The sequence below is a fragment of the Juglans microcarpa x Juglans regia genome, chromosome 8S (genome assembly GCF_004785595.1).
Source record: "Juglans microcarpa x Juglans regia isolate MS1-56 chromosome 8S, Jm3101_v1.0, whole genome shotgun sequence".
NCBI classification, from domain to species: domain Eukaryota; kingdom Viridiplantae; phylum Streptophyta; class Magnoliopsida; order Fagales; family Juglandaceae; genus Juglans; species Juglans microcarpa x Juglans regia.
In genome coordinates, this window is record NC_054609.1 from 18,624,342 (window position 1) to 18,647,062 (window position 22,721).

A 22,721-nucleotide genomic window follows, 5' to 3' on the forward strand; every position below is an offset into this window, starting at 1 on the left:
AGTTGTTTTGCAGGTTAAGTGATAATCAGTCATAGATAAACAGTGACTTCTCTGATGGCCGTTCAAGGTGCTTCTTCCTCTTCCCTTTCTTCTTCTACTCGTTGGTGGATTTATGATGTATTCTTGAGTTTTAGGGGCGAAGATACTCGTCAAAATTTCACTGCCCATCTCCATCAAGCTTTGGATCGAAAGAAAATACACACATACACAGATTACAAGCTTCCAAGAGGTGAGGAAATCTCAGAAGAACTTCTTAAAGCTATTGAAAGCTCAAGGATCTCAATTGTCATCTTCTCAAAAAACTACGCATCATCCACATGGTGTTTGGATGAGTTGATGAAGATCCTAGAGTGTAAAAAAACAAAGCAACAAAAGGTTCTACCAGTATTTTACGATGTAGAGCCAACAGAAGTACGACATCAGAGAGAGGTGTTCGGAAAAGCATTAGCTAAACTTAAAGAAAGGTTCGAGGATGAGTCGAAGGTGAAGAGATGGAAAGCAACCCTGACAGAAGTCGCCAGTTTGTCTGGATTCACTTTAGGAGATAGGTATACTACTTCTCTCACTCGTATGCCTTCATTTATAATACAAGTGTATGTCTGTGTGTATATCAAAATTTAGGAACTCATCATTAAATCAAAAGTTTCCTGCTTCATAACGAGCCAAACCAAATTTGAGAATGGAATAAAAAAAAGTTCATTAAATAGATCATTGCCATTTGCTACGAGATAAAAAGCTGCGTACTAGTTCATTGTCTTTTGTTTCTTTATTGTTAAAATTTTACCATATTATTCTTTTATTTTTTGCATTGCAAGGACTGAACCAGAACTGATTCAAGAAATTGTTCGAGACGTTTCTAAAGCAGTAAAGCCTAAATATTTAAATGACGTTGCCAAGCATCTAGTCGGAATGGAGTTTAGAGTACGTGCCGTCCATGATATACTTCTACGTGTGGAAGTGAATGATACACGCATTCTAGGGATCTATGGAATTGGAGGAGTTGGTAAGACAACTCTGGCTAAAGAAATCTACAACACATTTACCGACCAGTTTGAAGATTGTTGCTTTCTTGCAGACGTGAGAGAAACATCAAAGCGTGGGTTTGGTTTAATTAAATTGCAAGAGACACTTCTTTGTGAGATCTTGGGAGATTCAAGTTTGAAGGTTGGAAATGTTGATGAAGGAATTGGTCTCATAAAACAGATGCTTTGGAACAAAAGGGTTCTTTTAGTTCTTGATGATTTGGATCAGTCCGTCAAAATTGAAACCTTACTTGGAGGATGGGATTGGTTTGGTTTAGGAAGTATAATCATTATAACAACTAGAGATGAACATTTATTAACTACTTATGATGTTCATTTACGATATAAGCTGAATGAATTGGGTCACGACGAAGCTCTTCAGCTTTTTTGTTGGAATGCCTTCAGAAATGAAAATCCTAGCCATGAATTTGTAGAAATCACAGAACAGGTACTGCGTTATGTTCGGGGCCTTCCTTTGGCTTTAATGGTGGTAGGCTCGGATCTATTTGGTAGGGACATTCATTATTGGAGAAGTGCTTTAGAAAAGTACAAAAAAATTCCTCCCAAAGATATTCTTGAAACGCTTAGAATAAGTTATGATGACTTGGATGAAAGTGAGAAAAGTATTTTCTTGGATATTGCATGTTTCTTTACCGGCGAGGAAGAAGAATATGTTACTAAAGTACTTGATGCTTGTGGTTTCTTTCCTAACTGCGGTATCAAAGTACTATTGGATAAGTCTCTCATAACCATTAGTAAGTATGGCAGATTAATCTTCATGCATGACTTACTCAAAGATATGGGTAGAGAAATTGTTCGTCAAGAATCACCTGAAGAACCCGAAAAACGTAGTAGGTTGTGGTCTCCTGAAGACGTTCGTCATGTACTTGAAGAAACTAAGGTAAGAGTTGCATAAAAAAACATATTTCATCTTTTGATTGTAAAATTGGATTGAGGTTATATATACGTGCACCCATTTATCTGTATGAGGACATCTACCATGTATTTCATCTCATAATAGGTATTTTGTTTGAGTAGAATGCCTTAAATGAGGAGGAAAAAAAAAACTTTTGGTAACATCAAAACAATTTCTTTTTTAGTATCCTGCTTATTTCTTATATAAAAGATAAAATTGGTAGGTAAAAGTGAAAGCAAACATGGACATTTTGTGTTCGATCACTTAGGCCTTGTTTGTTTTCGTTTTTTAATATTATTTTTTTTTTTTTAGAATTGAAAAAGTTAAATTATTTATTTTATTTTGTATATAAATTTGGAAAAGTTATAATGATTAAATGAGATGAGTTGAGATGAGAGGAAAAATTTTGTGAAAGTGAACAAGGCCTTAGTTTGGGACATTCTAAAAATAAAAATCAAACATTAAGTTTTTTTTTTAAAAAAAAAAAAAGTACTTGTGCAAGCAATTTGTAAAATATGAAGAATTTTATGCTCTGATTTTGTTTGCATTGTCTTACTAGGGAACAAACAAGAAAAAAAAAAAAGTACTTGTGCAAGCAATTTGTAAAATATGAAGAATTTTATGCTCTGATTTTGTTTGCATTGTCTTACTAGGGAACAAACAAGATTCAAGGCATATTGATAGAGTTTCCAAAACAAGACTGGATAGATTTGAATCCTGAAACTTTCTCGGCGATGAAAAGGCTCAGGATATTTATAAATCGTAATACACGTTTATCAAGAGAGCCTAATTATCTCTCAAATGAGTTAAGAATACTTGATTGTCGCAGTTATCCTGGTTATTCTTTCCCGCAAAACTTTAATGGAGAGAAACTCGTCGTTTTAAAAATGTATGAAAGCTTGTTCAAAGAATTGGGAGACGGATTGAAGGTATAATTATTTCTTTCTTTTGTATCCTGTAAAGTTCTACAAACTAAGTTATTTTCCTTTGTTTTGTTTTATTTCTTTGCAGAATTTTCAGAATTTGAAAACTATGAAATTCTCTGAATGTGAATTCCTAACAAAGATTCCTGATGTCTCGGGACTCCATACTTTAGAGAGATTGGAAATTCAGGATTGCAATAACTTAGTTGAGTTACATCAATCTATTGGCTTCCTTGATAAACTCGTCGAATTGAAAATTAAAAATTGCGAGAGCCTTACTAGATTTCCAAGCTTCCTCAAGTTGAGATCTCTAGAAATGTTTATTCTTTCTAATTGCGAAAGGCTGGAGAAGTTTCCTGAAATTGATAGTGAAATGAAATGTTTAACAACTGTTGAAGCCATGACACACACGACTGCTATAAAAGAATTGCCTTCATTTATTGGGAATATTACCAGCCTTAGGCGTTTAATTATAGGCGGATGCTACAACTTAAGCCATGTTCTCATTAACAACATTTCTCAGTTGCAATATCTAAAGCAACTCAATTTCGTGTGTTGGTCACTTGAAACGCAAATATGTATCCTTCCTAAGTGGCTCAAAAGATTTGTTGGATTAAGGAAGCTTGGGTTGTATAATTGCATACAACTTAAGGAAATCTCAGAACTTCCTCCAAATATAAAAATCCTAGACGCTAGTGGATGCAGGTCATTGGAGATTTTTCCTGAGGTATCAAAGAAGTTTGAATTCAATACAAGCAGCTGTCGTAAGCTACGTTCGGTTAACTTGAGTGGATGCCATAAAATAGTTGTAAATCCTATACGGTTTAAGGTATATCTCTCTCTCTCTCTCTCTCTCTCTCTCTCTCTCTCTCTCTCTCTCTCTCTCTCTCTCTCTCTCTCTCTCTCCCCCTTGTAGTACTGTGTACCTTGATTGTCTACTACAAATTATGATGCTAGCTAGCTTGTTCAACAGGAATATGTAGAGGACCTGGATGAAGATTGTAGGCTTACATTTTCGGGAAATAATATTCCAGATTGGGACTACCATTGCAAGCTAGAGATTCCAAATAGTTATGTATGTGATGGGATAAATGTTAATTTGGTGTATTCAGATGAGATTGAAGGATTCATTGCATGTGCTGCTGTTCAGTCCGATCCCTCCGCCTACCATTATATGTTAGTCAAGATATACTATAATGGTGTATATCAGTATGAACGGTATATAACATGTTTGATAAGGGGCTCAGATGATTTATTGTTGTATTACCACAAACTAGATCATGTAGAGTGTTTCAAATCAGTGGGGGGAATGCTGCAACTTAAGTTTGTTTGCCTAACCGGTGGGGTCCTAATTAGAAGTTTTGGAATCTGTGTGGTACGCAAGCAAAAGGAGATCAATACATTGCAAGATGTTGCAAGTTGGAGTCCCTGTGTTAACATCCAGCCTTCTTCAGAAACACAAATTATTGAATTATATCCAGAAAGCAGCGATGAGAATCCAAATGTAGAGAAGCATGAAGAGAATGCAAGAGTGTTCCACGAAGATGTTGGTGCTCATTTTGGTAAGATGCGTCGTTATGAAGATGATGATTGCAACCAGGAATTCAATTCGTACCCTCAACAAAAGAGGCAACATTCCTCAACCACGGGCATCAAAATAACAGAATTAGAGAATGAAGTTGAGAATCCAAAAGAAGATTTGCATTTAGAGCTTAAACTTGGGTGGTAATTTAAGGTGCAATCTTCAATTTTATTTATTAAAATATTTTTATTTTAATAAAAAATTAGATATTTTAAAAAATTAATTAAATAATAAATTTTATATAAAAATCTAAGTTTTGGTTTCATCTCTATTATTCATAAAAAATTTCCTAACTTTTCTTATCTATATTGTGTAGCCTCCATTTCCTTCAAGCTCATGCACTCTCTAGAGAAGCTACAACCTGATGATTCTCTGGAATTTGCCGTCTCTACATATAATTCAGGCTTTTTACCCCTTTTGGATAGAGTTATTTGGATTTTTGTGCCTCTTTTATTTTGTATTTTGTATTTAAATTTTCACTTGATTTATGCATTTGAAAAATGTTGTATAATATAATAATTCATATTATTTTTATTTTGCTGTTTCATTAATCAATATTTAAATTATCACATTTCTTTACAATATCAAAGGTTGGTGCCAAGTTTTTTTTCCAACCGTCCAAAGAATCTGAAGTCCAAACCCCCGAAATTGAAAGGCCGACCCACCTTCTAAGCCTCTACAGTCTACACCGAAACCTTAAAAACCGCAGCTATGTATTATGGAATATTCAGAAAATCTTCATTTTGATTCCCTCTCCTACTCTCTCTGCTTCTTTTTTTTGGCAATCTTTATTTTTTTTAGTTTCTTTCCAGTTCTTTTTTTTTTCTTCGTTTGCAGGTTTTCTTAAAGATCCGAGGAGAAGTAGGTATTTGCTCTCTCTTTACCGATTTCTTCGAATTCACCCTCTTTTTCTGAATTTTTTTTTTTTTTTTTTTTGTCATTTGTAGATACACTGATCTCAACTTATGTGGATTTTTTTTTTTTTTTTTTGGTTTATTGACTTGATGAACCCGATCTAGTATCGATTGGGATTTGATTGGCCTCTACGATCTCTCTTTTAATATAGTTTTTGAAGAGGACTTCGGTTAATATGCATATATTTTTGGGTAGTTTGCTCATAGAAATGGATAAAGATCAGAAATTGATTTATTAAGTATTGTGGTCTATGTCATGTATATTTATATGAGAATCCTTCCCTTAGATATGAGCTTGCTTTTGGCGTGATTAGTGAGTGAACGTGTTTCTTGGATCCAAAATGAAAAAATTAATTATAAAATTTAAATTGAAATTCGTGTTTCCCTTTAGTTTTAGCGGGGATTTGCCCTTTTACCCCCCCATATCTCCTATTTTCCAATCCATATTTGAATTCCTGGTTCTTATATTTTAACGCTTTTCTGGATTCAATTACAGGGTATATACGAGTATAGGAGAATGTTAGAGCAGCTACTAATATTTACTCGTGGAGGATTAATCCTCTGGACATGTAAAGAGCTTGGAAATGCACTCAAGGGATCACCAATCGACATCTTGATCTGGTCCTGTCTTTTGGAAGAGTGGTCTGGTGCAGCATCATACAACTATGATGCCGCTGGTGCTGCTTACACACTTAAATGGACCTTCCATAACGAGCTTGGCCTTGTATTGTTGCTGTATATCAGCGGATCCTCCATCTGTTGTATGTGGACGATCTGCTTGCAATGGTGAAGCGTGAGTTTTTGGAGATGTATGATCCGCACCAGACATCCTATAGTGATTTTGATGAAACTTTAGGCAACTGAAAAAGGAAGCTGAAGATTTGAAGAGATTAAAGCAGGTGGTGGGCAAGCCTCTAAATAATAGTAAGAAGCAAGGGCAGATGCAAAATGCTAGATTTGAAGGAGTAAGTAACAAAAAGAGTGAAAGTACTTCCCCCAATGATGGTGGGGATGGTGATAATACGAAAGGCCACAACTTGGAGAATGGGCACGCCAATGGTAGCTATGTTCATAATGAAGATTCTAAGGTGAATGGTGGTGTTAACGGTATAGGAAATGGGAGCTCCAACGCTGGGGCTTTTGATGTAAATAAGCTTCAGAAGCTTAGAGCTAAAGGTGAGAAGAAAGCCGAAACCCTTGTTAGCAAGGGCTCTAAGGCAGAGCCAAAGAAAAAGATAACAAAGAAGAATAGAGTTTGGGAAGATTCACCTCCTCAGGCAAAATTGGATTTCACAGATGATGCTGGTGAGAATGGGGACAATATAGAGGTTGTTGCAGCAGATCATGGTGAAAGTATGATGGACAAGGAAGATATTTTTAGCAGTGAAACGAGGCTGAAGAAGATGAGGAAGTGAGGAAGGACAGCAAGCCTGAAACTAAGAAGAAGGGGTGGTTTTCAACAATGTTCCAAAGGTTAGTTTATTAATTTCAATCCTTTGGTTATTGTGTGTGCATGTATGACTTAATTTAGAGCATACACGTAATTTTATTTTTATGACTTCCATTCACTATCTGCAATCTTTGTAGTTTTAGGCATAGTTAGTTGAAGGATATTGCTTGAGTTTTTCAACATTGTCTTTCTTGAAAAAAATATGATACTGAGTTCTTGATCTCCATCCCGGCGATTGTTGTTTCAACAATTCAATATAATGTTTTGGGCCATAATTTAGTTTTTACATCATTACTTCCTTTAAAATCTTCATATTTTTCAATTTAGACAATGCCATTAAACGGTAATGGAAGTTTAAGTGCCTAAGTTTCCCTTGAGCAGTTCAACCTCCCCCCTTCCTTCTTACAATAATTATCTCATGTAATTATTGGGAGAAATCATTGTTTTCTTTTTAGTGATTTATTTATCTATTTTTCAAAAGCCTGGCTTGTACAAGTAGGCTTCCTTGAAGTTTATCTTGTTGATGGCTGAAATTTCATATTTGTTTTTGTATTTTGGAAGAATCCATGAATCAACTGTAAACTTCAGGCTTGTAGCATTAAAATGGGTTGTCGCCTTACCATTTCATTTTTTGGTTGAAATCTGTCTTGACATTATCAGATACTTGCTTCATTAATTATTCACTGTCGTATGTTCAGTATTGTGGGCAAAGCGAATCTGGAGAAGTCAGACCTGGAACCGGCTTTGAAAGCTCTCAAGGATAGGCTTATGACGAAGAATGTGGTATTTTTGCCTTTTCGCTTCAGTGATCTACTATGTTTCATATTTGCTTTATCTATAATCTCAAATACACTCAGCCTGCTACTTAGAGCTCCTTGTTATACATCACAGGACAAGGAGATAGCTGAGAAACTCTGTGAATCAGTGGCAGCGAGTCTTGAAGGGAAAAAGTTGGCTTCGTTTACAAGGATATCTTCAACAGTGCAGGTTTGTGAATCCATCCCTTTTTATATATATATATATATATATATATATATATATATATATATATCTCAACTGCTTCGTTTCTCATCATTTGATTCTTTGTGATAAGATTAAGACCCTGGCACGAAACAATGACTGCAGACAGCAATGGAAGAAGCTCTTGTTCGTATTTTAACTCCTAGGCGCTCTATTGACATATTGAGGGATATGCATGCTACCAGGGAACAAAGGAAGCCTTTTGTTGTTGTTTTTGTCGGTGTTAATGGAGTTGGGAAATCTACTAATCTAGCCAAGGTAAGCCATCTCTTTTTTATTTTTCTACTTTTTTTTTAACATAAATGGAACAGTGAGACTTCCCAAATAATATTAAAAAAAAGATTTAATGTTAAGATTTAATAATATTAAAAAAATTTAATATAGCTAGCCCCTACTTCTGTATCGTAGAGGATGCATGTGCGTGTGTATTTGCATACATTGGTCCTGTGAGCACACTTAATATATTCTATGAATTTTGAGTGTAGAGTTTCTTTAAAAAATCACTTTGCAGGTTGCCTACTGGCTTCTGCAGCACGAGATCAATGTCATGATGGCTGCTTGTGACACATCCCGATCTGGAGCGGTTGAGCAGCTGCGGACTCGTGCGCAAAGGCTCCAGGTAGAACATTTGATTTTACAGCCTATTACCAGGCTATCTGGTTTCTTTACTCAGAGAGGGTTTGGTTGTTGAATAAAATTTGCAAGTAATACAAGCTGGACCCTTTTTGCTGAATTGTCACCTTTTTCTCTTGTAAGATTCCTATATTTGAGAAAGGCCTATGAGAAAGATCTTGCCATTGTAGCAAAGGAAGCAATCCAGGAAGCAACACATAATGGTTCTGATGTGGTTTTTGTTGATACAGCTGGTCGAATGCTGGTATCGCGCTTAGCTGGTATTATGTTATAAATATGTGCTGTTATCTGCTATATGTATTATACTGGCTTTTATAGATAATTAGGGCTGTGTGTTTCTCTGCCATGTTTGTTTTTACTCCATCATGGCCATTTGATACATGTACTCCATTTTTCAGGATAACAAACCGTTGATGAGAGCACTGGTTGGAAATGATGCCGTTGATCAACTTTCAAAATTCAATCTGGTATGACTTTTAGATTTAGGATTTTCATCTAATGTTGGGACATTTTATTTATCGAGTTATTTAAGCTACACTTGTTTTGTATACAGAAATTAGCCAACCTTTCGACTTCAGCTAGTCCAGGACTGATTGATGGGATCTTGCTCACAAAGTTCGATACTATTGATGATAGGGTAATGCTACAGTCACCACTGAGTTATACCGCTTTCTCTTCCCACTTGAAGTGGCATGCCATGTGTTTTATTAATTAAAAAAAAAACCAAAACACGTCTCACACCCAACATCTCCCCCCCCCCCCTTCCTCTTCAGAAGTCGAAAATCCCCATCCACGATAAGCCTGCCTTCATTTCCTCTTGCTCCTCCATCAAATCTCCACCGGCATCCAGTCTGCGCGGCAAGAGATCCATTTCAATTCGTGAAACAACGATAGTTAAGAAGATAAAATTTCAATTCGTGAAATTCACAGCATCCGCGTTCCTCAGGGTCGTGCTTCTCAATCCCTAATCTTATTTCATCCTTTGCCAAACAAAACTTCTGAGACACTGCACGCTGTAGTCGAAGCTATTTCGTTTGCAGGTTCGTATCTTTTGTCTTTGTGCAATTGAAACGATTGATTTGCTGAGATTTAAGTTGGTTTTCTAGTGATTTTTATGCTTGTTTGGTTACTGAGAAACCACAGAAAGAATCGAAGTTTCTTTTCTTTCTGTTTCTTCTGTGTTGCATAATCAAATGAGATAACCAGGCTACATGTCTCACTTGCCTATTTGATTGTATGTAGTTGATTCTTTTTTGCTTGACCGGGAATTAGATGGCAGAACTTGTAAAACCTCAAATTTTTTGATTTCTTTTCCCGTTGTTTTCTTGGGCACCGAACATAGGGTTATGAAATCATTCGAATCTGTGTGCAATCTGTGTGCAAATTCGTAACTCCTAGAATTTCAAGTTGATTTCTTTTATGGTTTATATAAGAAGTTGTATAATGGGAGTTTATTGAGTGGTATAGATGACTGTTTCATTTTGCGTAGAGTTTCCTTAGTTGCAACTTGTAAGTGTTTGTCCTGTTTCTTCTTCCATAGTATGTTTTGTGCTGGTGACATAATGTGTTGTGTTTGATTTCTATGGAAAGAGAAGCTTTTGTGAAAATGTGTTTTTTATGGTAACATGTTTTTTCCATTTTCCTTTTTCCAGATTTGAGAGAAATTTGTATATCTAGGTCTTATGGTGATAGTGGCAATCATTTACTACTTTTCTGGGTTTGCATTCAGTCTTCATTTCTTTAATGTGTTCCCTTATATGGTTGAAAGCAATAGACCTTGTCGAGGTTTCTTTTCTTTTTCTTTTTCTTTTTGTGTCAGTGTGTCTTGGTGGAACATATTTTTCTCTTCTTGAAGCTTCTGATAGTAATTGATGTTCTATTTTCAAACTACATTATGGCATTTTTTTTTTCTATATTTGCTTGTTCTTTCATATACAGTGCCTTATTTTCAAACATGTTGTATCATTGTAGGCAATTCGAACGCTTTTTTTAAGTGTGATGCCACTTTTAACATTTTTTTATGCCACCCTTAGGACACAACTGATTAGGTTACACTACAGAAGCTCTTCATATTGGACCAGGTGCTCCTATAATGCAGGTAGTCTTGGCATGAAATATCATATTTAGTTTTTTCAAAATTTTTTAGATGATAGTAGTGACTTTTTGTTCATTTAGGCGCAATGAAGAGGATTGCATCTCTTAGATCAGGATAATGATCCAAGAAATTAATCATAAATGATGCAGTTTTGGTGATTGAAAGACCCCATGCTTTTGGAAGATAGCTGGTTGATTTTGTATATTTGCTTTATTTTTCTGGTTGATTAATGAGGGGAGGGTCCAATGGTATATTTGCTCCATTTTTGGAGTTGCAAGATATTTTGTGATGAAGCTACAGTTTTTGGAGGGACCAATGGTATATTTGCTCCATTTTTCTGGTTCCTCCATATTTTGTAATGAAACTACATTTCTCTGGTTGATTAATGGAGGGGCTACATTATGATATATTTGCTCTGTTTGTTTGGATGCCCCCCTTATTGGTGCATTGGGGTTGCTCATTATAACATCAAAAGATTGAAGAGTGAAGCAAACTGAGTTGTGGGTGATCTCCCATAGAAACTGAAACTGCTAAGCAGCTGCCTATCCTCTTCTTGAATGTATTGAATCAGAATAGATGGCTTGTTTTTTGCCTTTTATCTAAATGAACGTTGCACTTTGTTTACTTTTAGTTGACCAATGCACTTTTTAATCTGGTAAACCCTTTTCTGGGTACTGATAGTGATACCTTTCATAGCAAGTTAGGAGAAAATCATGAGTGAAATTTAATTTAAACTTGAAGAGAAGCTTCATCATGCATGCTTTATCTCAAAACCTTGAGGGTTTTAGACGAGGGTAAAAGTTCCTCACGAAGACCTGATTCAAGTAATAGTCATGATTCCAAGAGTTTCAAATTTCTGTTGGGCATTACGTCATCCTGCATCCATTCCCAATTCATCAAAATATTCACCAAAGTAATGTTCAACATGAGTCCCATTGATTTTTGCATAGATTCTTGATAATTTGGTTTTGGAACAATAATATCATCTAACAATCAATTTCTTTTACGTGTAAAAAATGGCGACTCATTCATGATTAAGTACTGAAGGAAACTCTTGACATGAACAAAAAAAAAAAAAAAAAAAAAAAAAAAAAAGGAAAATGTTTCGGAGATGGATTTACAAACCAATACACAGAATTAAGTTATACATTTGTGAGAAACACAGACAGAAAGACTTCATTTTCAGGTGGAAGGCGGGGTTGAATAGTTGAGGAAGAAAGCCAATGCACGATTCATGCAGTCCCAATAACACGGACATTATATGGAGGTCCCCAACAGAAAATTGGCTCATCAGGGGAATCAGTTCGTGATCAAGCCTTGCGGATGTCATTAGCATCATCTATCAATGCAGCAGCTACCATTGTATATTCACCGGGGACAAGAAAATACAAAGAGAAAGAATGCATGCTTTCTTGAAGAGGAGGGACTAAATATAGCATCCACGAAATATAAAATGCAGTATTGCGCAACGAAACATAGCATCCAAAAACAAAAGCATCCATACTTATAAAGAAAAAACATCCAATAATAAGAGTATAACTCAATTACCTGTAACTTAGAATCTAGTTCCAGAAAATGGTGCAGATGGATTTATTAAGACCAAGAGATATGCAAGAATTTTGGAAGAAGGAAAACTGGGACATTTCGTCAAACAAGTTGTGCTCATACAGAGACATTTTTTAACAACCATCGGTGGGAAAGACTGAGCTCAACATCTCAATACCCATCAAAAAGCAGGCATTTTTACACAAAATATCTTTAAAAAGTCCCAGAGCACAAAACTAAATTAATAAAAAAAAAAATACGTTTGTATTTCCCATGGATTATTCACAATTGCAGAAAAATAACCCAACAAAGGAAAGTTCAGGTTCAATCCATGAAGAGGAAAAAAATGGAAAAGCAGGAAATTTGTTTTATTGTTTACAAGAGGGACTAAATAAAAATAGTTAACTTTACCAAAAGCATCCAGAGCCCCTAAGGGGTTGTGGCATGTACGTTGATTCTCACCTGAGGCTTTGGCTTGTGACCAAATGTTCATCCGTCGAGACATTGTTTCCGGCGAGGTGGAGGAGATGATGTGGAAGAGATAATGATAGGAAGCCTTCTACGATGTGGAGTTGGATGGATGATTCGAAGAAGGCAAGAACAGGGCAGGGGAAGATTTTTACGATGTGGAGTTAGGGTTTGTTATTTGGGAGAGAAAGTAAGTTCTCCGACTGATTCAAATTTTTTTTGAGTTGGGATGGAAGATTCGAAGAAGGCAAGCCCAAGATAGGGGAAAGAAAAAGAAAAATGATTTACCTACGACACATTATATAATATATTGTATAATAATATGTTAAATGAGAAGTATTATTGTAAAATCATCTTATAAAAATAAGCTGATTTTATAATAATACCATTCATTTAACAATGTGTTGTAGGTATTACTCTGTCATTTCGCTCTCAGATCTGCTAAGCCCCCAGCCCTCCCAAACCTCCATCGAAGCAAGGTTGTCCTCTCAGCCCTCATTCCCTTCCATCAGCAAGCACCAAGCACGACCTCTCAGCCCTCCCGAACCTTAGCCATCGGAGCACCAAGGTTGTCCTCTCAGCCCTCATTCCCTTCCTTCAGCAAGCGGAGATCAGTCCCATAGCCGTCGGTCCCTCAGTCCACCAACGAAGCCCTCGGTCCCTCAGTCCACCAAACGACGAAGCCCTCGGTCCCATCTCAGTCCACCGGCGCGAAGCCGCCCTCAGTCCACCGACGCGAAGCTGCCCTTATATCTGCAGGAGGTTTAGCATACATTTATTTATTTTTTCTCTGTTTCATCTCTTTTTTCTCTCTGTATTTGCTAGAAACTAATGGTACCTCCTGTAGATGTTGCCCTCGGTCCTTCCTGTAGATGTTGCCTCTCATGGCTTTTATAGATGTTCTCTCTGTATTTTGGTTAATGTGGGTGATGCCTGGAAAGGATGCTAGACTTTTATAAGAGTTGGAAATGTTTGCTTGTCACAAACTCCGTTATGAACTCCACCGTGAGGTAGCTAGCACGTTATGCCAAGTTGTTTACAGTCTTTTGGGCTAATATGCGTATTGCTTGGAAAGGATGGTACATTTTTTTCAGTGTTGGAAATGGCAGTTTGATAGTCTTCACAGTGAACTTCCTATTTGACCTTTAACAAAGTTAGGGGATAGAATAAGTACTAGCTTCCTTGGGCTTTAGCTTGCTAGGGTCTCAGTTATTCCACCTCATTTTTATGCCCTACTACTAGTACAAGGAATTCACATTAAGGAGAATAGCTAAATACTTGGGCTGAGCTGCTCCAGTTTACGAAGAGAGTTTTTGGATTAGTTCCATTCGAGGTTGGGTTAAAATATAGTTGGTTCAAGAAGTTTCTGCTTCTCCAAGCTCTCATCTTTCTTGATGGTAATTATACTGCTGGCAATTCACTTCATGGAAGCTGTTGATCTTATGCACAGCTAGTTTGTGGCGGAAGAATAATGTAGTAACAGTTAATTGCAGAGTTAACCTTGCATTGCTTGTTGATGCCCTAAGTTGCTAGTTTATCATTCATTCTTGCACAAGTAATCCATACTTTGAGAATTTGTAGCCTGCAAATCTCATCTCAAGGTCTCAAATAAACCTAGCTTGGAAGTCTTGGCTTCGCCACAGATTTAATCACAAAGCTATATGCCTACACAGCAGGCTAACCATCACTCTCATAGGGAAAAAAAAGGCCATCAGATTGTTTCATGGATATTGCCGATTGCTTCTATCATAGTATTTTTCATTATATCGAGATGAATGGTAGGCATTGTTTTATGAATATTGCTGGGTTACCTTTTAAAGCTGACAATTTGTCTTTGAATTTGTCTTTGTTTCAACAGAATCACGCATAGCATCATCCCAATCATCATCTTTAATTAATAATTTTGTGGTGTGGTTTGAAAACACCACTAAAGACGTCCCACACTACAAAAAATCCTGGAAGGAAATTTTTTGTCTGCCCAAACTGTAATACTGTAAAGCAACTTTATATTTGTCATATTTGCATATCAATTTGTTTATTGCGGGGTGTATTTTATCATGTTAATTGGGAGTTCGCATTGTGTGCAGGAAGATGCGAGGTGTGAATTCTTCGTATGGGCGGATATACTTCATCTGCTAGAGAATTTTCGTGTAAGAGAGAATAAGGCTTCGAAAACGTGAGATGATGTACTACGACGCGAGTATATGGTTCGGAAAAGGGAAGATAAAGTGAGAGAGAGAGAAGAATTTGAAAAAGGAAAAGCAAAAATTATTGTGTTTGTATTGGATTCTCACATTTGTAATAGTATTTGCTTGGTTTGGATAAATTCCATGTAAAGGGAGAGAGAAATAATTAATAAAATATGTATTTGATGTATGTACAGTAACATTCAAATTTGAAAAAACTTTTGAAAGTTACTGTAACTAAATTCTAAATATTTAGAATTTGACTAATCTAATGTGAGCATATTTTACTCTTTAATAGCTAAATACTCATTGGATTTAGCTTTTAACTAATCCAATGAGAGTGCTCTAAAAAGCACGTTGTATGGATTAGATGGATTTTGAATGGAAACAATTTGTTAGCACTATATTTGCATACCAATAGCACTTTTAAGTATGAATGAGACGATGCAATTACCACCTTGAAATGGATGAGCACAAACACACTTTTCTGCATACTTATAGAGCAGAACATATCTTGTGAAAATGAAAATTCCTCGAGTGTTATAGTTTTATTACACTGCAGAAAACTCTACACGGCATTACAATGTGCTAGATTGGTAAAAATAGAACATCTCTTTCCCTTGCACTTGTCACTCGTGTCAATGATTACAATGTGCCAGATTGGTAAAAACAGAACATCTTTATACGGCACCATTACAATGTGTCAGTGATTCAATAGATTGATATCTCCAGATTTGGGGAGCATTCAAACTTCAAATAGTCAATAGTAGCAAGCAAACTTCATGTCTTGGATCTCAAGGTTTCTTCAGTTGTAATCTCAGATTTACTACAGGGAGGCAAAGGATTTGGGCTTTCGAAAGCTTCTCACAGAATAAAGGGGCATTTTTGGCTGCATAATTTGCCTTGCTGGAGCTCTTTTTCACCTTCATGCAACTGTAAAAAGCATTAGCATTGCAGACCCAGATTTATTCTTATATATAGCAATTACAAAAGAAAATATATTGTTTCACTTACATTATATATGAAAATAATGACAATTTTTCACATGGTTTTTACTTATTGAAAAAGCATGTGAAAAATAGTCACAAAGAACTCCCAAAAGCAAACCAGGTTTGTTGTGCCACTAAATAATCACAAAGAGCTCCCAAAAGCTTTTCCGCATACTGTGATCAAAAGAAAACATCTGCCACTTAAAACATTTATACAACAGTCTGAGAAATTTGAAATATCAACATTGCATCTAGGAGTCTGCAGGGAGGTTTATGGGACTTATGGGAGCTCTTTTTATCAGACTCCCAGCTAAGGAAATAGTTTGTTGGTAAGATATGATCATGAATTAAAGAAACATTGGAATACAATGACTTTTTCCATTCTATCTGAACTCAGATGAATTGATTTTTTGTACCTAATTTTTTGTATTGATGAACTCAGATGAACCTAATCCAAATTATATGGAATCATCTGACAGATTTACAAGTTGAAATTTGGTACCATCTGCAGCTATAATATGTACAGATGATTTGCATCTCAAGCAAATCAGTCATTTAGCAAAAACAACTAAACAAGCTGAAGTAGGACCATAATATTATACTGTTTTCTCTAACATTTAACATCTCTTGACTAATTCTTTATCTTAATAGTTTTAAGGGATCAACAGTTGATTTCTTAAAACTAACAAAAAAAAAAAATGTTACCATAGATAAAAATATCTAATTCCAGTCATGCACATGTTTCCATCATAGGAAAAAAATTGTCACCAACAACATATGACTTTCCATGGCAAAAGTAAACACAATCTCTGCACATATCGGACAAACAGAACAAAAAAGTGAGTGTTAGCCACACCTAATAAAGTAACATATTTATGTAGATCTCAAACACATATTCCAACGACTATGGAGATTCCTTACCCTACAAGGACGAGATCAAGCTGGAACGCACTTATTGATTGCAATAGTTCCTCCCAGACCGAGTTTGCAATAGTCACATCAGATTTAACAATCTCTGCCTTGAAAATGGATATGATGAAAACTGAATATTGGCATAGAATACCTCAGACTCAAGATTGACAAAGTGCACATTAATTAACAGAAACAATCTTCACAGAAGCCACTTTTCAATACTTACATGATGCTTAGAGAGAAACAAACACACAGATCATATATACCTGAAGTTGTTCTACGAGTTTATGAAGAAGATTACCAACAGCTTCATCAACTTCCTGGTGCAGAGAACAAGATCAAAACAATACTTCCTGGTGCAATCATATGCTGAAGCTGCAACCCAAGAGTTTCACCAAAACAGTGCAAACCAAACCCTCTTCAAGAGCTTCAAAAAATGTTTCTTCTCATCACCATGGAGTTACAAGTGTGCATCAAGATGGTCACACATCTGAAAGATATAATTAAAACAAGGATTGAAGCACACTTTTTCTTTAACAAACATTGTTTACAGCACATTAATCATACATGGCTTTTACTTATTGCAACCCGAGACTTTATATGCAAAGAACATGATGACAAAAAAAAAAGAAAAAGGAAGATTAAACTCAAGAGACGTGATGCAGAATCTGAAAAGGTCATTTCGTCATTATTACAAATGCTGTGATGCTGGTATGAACAGAAAAAATAAAAACAAAGCACTCTTAGGGAACACAAGTACTAAGATCTTTGCCTCATGCTAAAAAGGACATGAAAATGAAACCAAATCACAAGCAAAGACTCCTACCAAGACAGAGATCTCAACCACATTTATTGCTTAGTAGTGATTATTATTATCTACAAATAATCAATGTCCAATGATGATCACGTGATTATGTGATGTGTTCCTCAAATTTAAAATGATTTTTTTTTTAAATCTGAAATTAATGGATCCATGCATGGCATTGGAGTGCATTTGAAAGTAGAGTACGTACAATGCTGGTACTTCTAAACTCATATTAAGGCCCCAAAAAACACATAAGAAATAAGCCCCTCCAAGCAATATTTAAACCCTAATTCAATCCCAATATCTCTTTCTTTCCAATGACAACAAGAAAACAAGAAAGCAGGGTTAGAAAAAATGGTAAGCAGCATGTAGACTAATGCTGTTTGAGATGAGTGGTGGGCTTTTAACAACAAATGTCACGAGGCCTGGAAGAGTTTCCAGTGAAGCCTGCCAAAATTCCAAAGATTGTTTTTTTTTACAAATCAGTAGATGTACTCTTTTTCATTTTTTTGGTAGAAAGGGGAAACTTCATATTTGGAAGTCATGCAAGATTTATGGGGCTGCTGATTTATGGAGCAAAGCCACTGGAAAGTTCGCATTGAACTAAACTTCTTAAGCAAATAAAACATTCAGAGCCTTAGTAGTCCGTAAGCCATTTTTTACAAACAACCACTGGGTATGGATCTATTAACAATACCTAGGTTCTATTAACGATACCCATATCAGAAAACACTAACATGCCTTACGGACTCTGTTTTTCTGGAAAGAAAATTTTTTTTCTCCATGCCCTAAGCCACAATACCCATATCAGAAAACACAAAAATCACATCTCGATGTACACATGAAGAACATAATAGTATGGAAGGAAAAATTGTACAATATTTACCTACAAAGCTGAGCAAACCATTTCAAGAAACAGAGCTGAACTTGTCATTAGTTTGGTCCGTTCAATCACAAGTTTGAAGGGAGTGGCGGCGATGGGAAGATGTAGGAGCGTAGCGAGATGGCGCTGAACAGAGAGACGCCATCGCGAGGTAGCGCTGGGAAGAGGAAGCTGACGCGGGTTCGTGGCGAGGAAGGATGGTGGGTTTCGCGGGATTCAAATATGGTTTCGGGTTTGCTCCGTTCAACGACCTCGCGGGAAGTGGCAGCGGCGTTGGGCAGACGGAGGAGCGCCGCTCAGTGGCGCTGACGAGAGAGACTACGTCACCGGGAGGCGTTGGGTAGAGGAACGTGATGCGGGTTGCTGTCGAGGGAGAAGATAAATTAGAAACCGACTTTCAAATTGAATCAAAACGCACGTTTTTTTTTTTTTTTTTTTTTTTCTCAAAGGAAGCCATGTAGTGAGTGTAACGAGTGCACTGCTACAAAAGAAGCTAACTGATTCAATTTTTTTTTAATATTTAAAATCGATGCCATGGGAGCATGCCACATCAAGCAGGAGGAGGCAGCAGAGCATTAAGCGGTTGGCGTAGCATTATTCTGATGATAAGGTAGTTAGGATAGGTTTGAGAGATGATATGAGAATTTTATATTTTATTTTAGTGTTTAAAATATTATGTTTTAGTATTATTACTGTATTAGGATTTGAAAAAGTTGAATTAGAATTTGAAAAAGTTAAATTGTGTATTATATTTTATATAGAGATTTAAAAAAAGTATAATAATAAAATAGAATGAGATGAAAATTTTATGTTTTGTTTTTGTTACCAAACCTGACTCTTCAAACAGCAAGGAGTTTGAGAGTTTTGATTGCTTGATTTGCGTCCCTTGTAGTCATCTCGACTAATGTATAACGGAAATTGATGGCGTAGGTTGGAGCTGCACTTTCAATGGTGTACATATCTGGGCACCGGTCATGTTTGTCGGCTGTGGACAGTCATATACAGATCTCAAGAAGCTCAACGTCAAATCGATTGTCAAGACCCTCCTTAAATGAGAATGTGTTGGTTTCATTCTTCATGGTGTGCTGTGTGCTCGTCTGTCGCTTGCATCTGTTGCTCACGCTAGTTGAGATTGGTGCTTGGAAATAACTTCCAGAATTTCGGTCAAATCATAGAAGAAAAATGTCTGAAGTTGATTATGGGAGGGAGACCTTGCGCGCTTTACATACAAATCTTATGACGTTTCTTCATAGGACGATGCTATGTGACGCGTATGGAACAAAAATAATGTTGGGGTTGGTGTCGCTGTACTAGAAATATGGAGAACAAAAATGATTTATATCAGCCTACATCCTCAACACACTGTGTTGAGTTGAAAAATAAAAAAATAAAAAAACTTTCTTAAGGGTGTGTGAAGAGTACCGGCTGATATATAGCCAGACTCTATGATTTAAATAAGATGTTTTACTCGGTTTTGAAAAATAAGATATGAAAAGTTAAATAAAAATATTATAAAGTGAAAATATTGTTATAATATTTTTTTTTAATATTTTTTTTTTAGATTTAAAAAAGTTGAATTGATTTTTATGTTTTGTTTTAAAGTCCGGGAAAATTGTGATGATTCGATGAAAAAGTTAATATTGGAAATTGAAAAGTGTTTTTGTATTTGAATAATGTTTAGAAAGGAAATGAGATGATAAATTCTAAGATGAAATGAGATAGAACTATCTTTAGTCAAAAACAATCCCTTAGGTCTTTGAACAGAATTACTTAAAAGAAAAAACTTACGATAAAAATGGTTTACAATCCTGAGTATTATATATCTCAGTTTTTTGTATTTATTTTTATGAATTAAGCATCTCTTTCAAAGAGATTAATTTTGTTATTTTTATAGTAAAGCATTTTCTAAGTAATGGTTACTTACTTTGAATATACATGAGAATGTTTGATACAAAATTTTACAAGTGAACTTCACAAATTGATGAGGTAGTGTTTTTATTTTGCAGCAAATTGCAAAACTCTTCTAGATCTATGTCCCATCATCTAACTAGTTTATGAGTTTTATTTTTTGTGATCCCTTTTATGATTTGTATAGTTTTAAATTGCACACGTTTTTTACAAGTAAAATACTTTTAGCCACAAATGAATTATATAAAAGTAAACTCATAAATTGATGTGGTATATTAGATTGTAAAGTTATTTTTATTATAAAGTAGATCTAAAGAATTTCATAAAGTCACATTAATTTATGAATTTACTTTTGCATAATTGTTTTTATATCTGTAACAGTTTTGTTTTTATAAAAAGTAAACAAATCTTTGACTCACGTGAAAAAAATTATTTTTTAATAATAAATTCTATTTTATTTTTTTTTATAAAGTAGGGCGCAGGACAAAGTACCTTTTCATGTTGCATATTCTCTAGTATTGCAGTAGTCTGCATTACGAAAATGTATCGAAGATTTTAGCAGGACATTATTAAGCACAACGTAAAGAGGATCTTACTACATTAAAATCTCAATTTATTATTGTAACCTCAAAAGAATATTACAAAAATCATAGAAATAACAAAACAAATGGTTCCTTCTGTAAATCACTTTACTTCCAACGAATTGAATGAATCCCACTGAATCACTGATTACAATAACAGCTACTACAAACATGTACCATCATTTCCTCCTCAAAACACCACCAACATTCCCAGAACCCCCAAAACCCCCAAACCACCCCTCAGCCTCGTACCATCACTTGTTGGAGCCACCGCAGGGCCTTCTGATTCCACCGGAGAAGGTGCTGGTGATACATCGGAGAATCGACGCCGCACTGACAACACTACGGTGGCCAATTTTTGGCCCTTCTCGCAGTGGCCTTCAACTCCACTGATAAAATAGAATGGCCCTGATCTATCAAGCTTCACCTTGGAGCTCCCATCTTTGTATATTGCTATAGGACTCGAAGTACTGCAACTCTCGTAGTCTTTTTCGCTCACCTGAAGCACAGAGTCCTTGCTTGGATCATAGTTCCAAACTGTAAAGCAAAATAAGCGACACAAAACCCTGATGAGAATAAAATTTCATGAAACGAATTAACCAGAGCAGACCCAGATGAAGGAAATATGAGAAAATGGAGATTTCAAGCAAAGGGATAGTGTAGTACCCAGTGAGTCTCCGATTTGAAAACGTGAGCCTTCGGCCCATTTGTTAAGGGATTCTGAGTCTGAGGCTGGGATTATCCAAGCATTGGTCTTGCCTCCAATCAAGAATTCTCTAGCTTCTGTGAAGGAGAGGAAGAGAGATATGAGCAGCAGTGAATATAGCAGAGCTCTGTTTGAAGCCATGGCAGACACCGTTACAATTCTCAGAGAGAGAGAGAGAGAGAGAGAGGTGAGGAAATGGAGGCCTTTGTGGGCTGTTTATAGTGGCAGTGGGGAGAAAACTAGCCGTTATGGGAGGTTCTGAAACTGAAAGTAGGTGCAAAGATTGGTTTCGACTTGGAATCCCTGCCTACCTTTTTCTGAGCCTACCTATCATTTTTAACGTTCCAGTTCTGGCGTGGGCCTATTTTCTGACCCCCAAGATTTATCTCTCCTTCATTACCTCAAACAGGAGGGAAAAATATTTGTGTATCTTATTGATGTTTCTGAAATTTGAAACATAGAGTGGTTTGTTCGAGAAATAATATTTGTAATTATAATGTGCATATTTAAAAAAAAATAGTAAATATGATATATATATGTAAAAATTAATTTTTTAACGGTAAACGTTATTCTATTTTAAAATAGTGAGCGGCAGTACTTACACAATCTAAAAATGTATTTAGTATTATTCTGTCTTCAAACTTCAGTTGTCCTTGTGTGTAAATTAATACTATTGCGGTCTTATTGTAAAAAGAGAAATACTTTAACTATAAATAAATTATACAAGGAAATTCACAAACTGACGTGACTTGATGTAATACGTCAGATTGTAAAGTTACTTTTTATATAAAATAGATCTAACGCATCACATAAAATTACATTAATTTATAAGTTTACTTTTAGATAATCTCTTTATATTTATAGTAATTCTCAAAAAGATAAATACTTTATCTACACTGTTGGTTTGGAGACTAGATGTACAAACGATGAGGCCATGGTAGCACTGTAAGAAGTTTCAGAGCAAAAAGTTATATCTTCAACATATGGCAAACTTTGCCCACTCAAAAGTTGAGATTGTTTCTGTTATTTTAGATCTGGTTTTTCAATCAAATCATGGTGAATGTGCTCTTTATGTTGAATAAATTCTGCGGGAAACCACATGACTATTTCAGTTTGGTTTCGAAAAATGAAAACTTGTTCGATTTCTTTATTCATTCCCTAAGAGGAAGAATTGGATGAAGTG

The 22,721-nt window shown here is 35.7% G+C and overlaps 3 protein-coding genes across 7 annotated transcripts; 2 read left to right on the plus strand and 1 right to left on the minus strand.

Moving 5' to 3' along the window:
- LOC121244297 (disease resistance protein RUN1-like) lies at positions 1-4,590 on the plus strand. Its single transcript, XM_041142305.1, has 5 exons — positions 1-548; positions 816-1,923; positions 2,592-2,867; positions 2,950-3,690; positions 3,835-4,590. The coding sequence occupies exons 1-5, from the start codon at positions 55-57 to the stop codon at positions 4,588-4,590; spliced, it is 3,375 nt and encodes a 1,124-aa protein (XP_040998239.1). The 5' UTR covers positions 1-54.
- Positions 4,591-5,095: 505 nt separating this feature from the next.
- On the plus strand, positions 5,096-19,417 carry LOC121244582 (signal recognition particle receptor subunit alpha homolog). Of its 5 annotated transcripts, none has more exons than XM_041142716.1 (10): positions 5,096-5,308; positions 5,854-6,760; positions 6,799-6,830; positions 7,506-7,590; positions 7,699-7,794; positions 7,933-8,085; positions 8,339-8,446; positions 8,584-8,704; positions 8,859-8,927; positions 19,274-19,417. In XM_041142716.1, the coding sequence occupies exons 2-8, from the start codon at positions 6,299-6,301 to the stop codon at positions 8,608-8,610; spliced, it is 963 nt and encodes a 320-aa protein (XP_040998650.1). In that variant the 5' UTR covers positions 5,096-5,308; positions 5,854-6,298; the 3' UTR covers positions 8,611-8,704; positions 8,859-8,927; positions 19,274-19,417. The 5 variants fall into 5 exon arrangements, with proteins under 5 accessions (XP_040998650.1, XP_040998653.1, XP_040998652.1 ...); XM_041142719.1 differs by having other exon boundaries at positions 8,360-8,446; XM_041142718.1 differs by having other exon boundaries at positions 7,708-7,794.
- Positions 19,418-20,849: 1,432 nt separating this feature from the next.
- Positions 20,850-21,730, minus strand: LOC121243855 (early nodulin-like protein 1). The gene is made up of 2 exons (XM_041141921.1): positions 21,499-21,730; positions 20,850-21,369 (listed from the first exon to the last, which is right to left on the minus strand). The coding sequence occupies exons 1-2, from the start codon at positions 21,677-21,679 to the stop codon at positions 21,023-21,025; spliced, it is 528 nt and encodes a 175-aa protein (XP_040997855.1). The 5' UTR covers positions 21,680-21,730; the 3' UTR covers positions 20,850-21,022.
- Positions 21,731-22,721: the final 991 nt, after the last annotated feature.

Bases quoted from the DNA above. Each gene is read 5' to 3' on its own strand.
- LOC121244297 (XM_041142305.1), top strand. From the start codon at position 55: ATGGCCGTTCAAGGTGCTTCTTCCTCTTCCCTTTCTTCTTCTACTCGT. The intron at 1,924-2,591 runs GTAAGAGTTGCA...TTGTCTTACTAG, and splicing joins ATGTACTTGAAGAAACTAAG to GGAACAAACAAGATTCAAGG. The intron at 2,868-2,949 runs GTATAATTATTT...ATTTCTTTGCAG, and splicing joins AATTGGGAGACGGATTGAAG to AATTTTCAGAATTTGAAAAC.
- LOC121244582 (XM_041142716.1), top strand. From the start codon at position 6,299: ATGCAAAATGCTAGATTTGAAGGAGTAAGTAACAAAAAGAGTGAAAGT. The intron at 6,831-7,505 runs GTTAGTTTATTA...TCGTATGTTCAG, and splicing joins TTTTCAACAATGTTCCAAAG to TATTGTGGGCAAAGCGAATC. The intron at 7,795-7,932 runs GTTTGTGAATCC...CAATGACTGCAG, and splicing joins GGATATCTTCAACAGTGCAG to ACAGCAATGGAAGAAGCTCT.
- LOC121243855 (XM_041141921.1), bottom strand. From the start codon at position 21,679: ATGGCTTCAAACAGAGCTCTGCTATATTCACTGCTGCTCATATCTCTC. The intron at 21,370-21,498 runs GTACTACACTAT...TTTGCTTTACAG, and splicing joins TCAAATCGGAGACTCACTGG to TTTGGAACTATGATCCAAGC.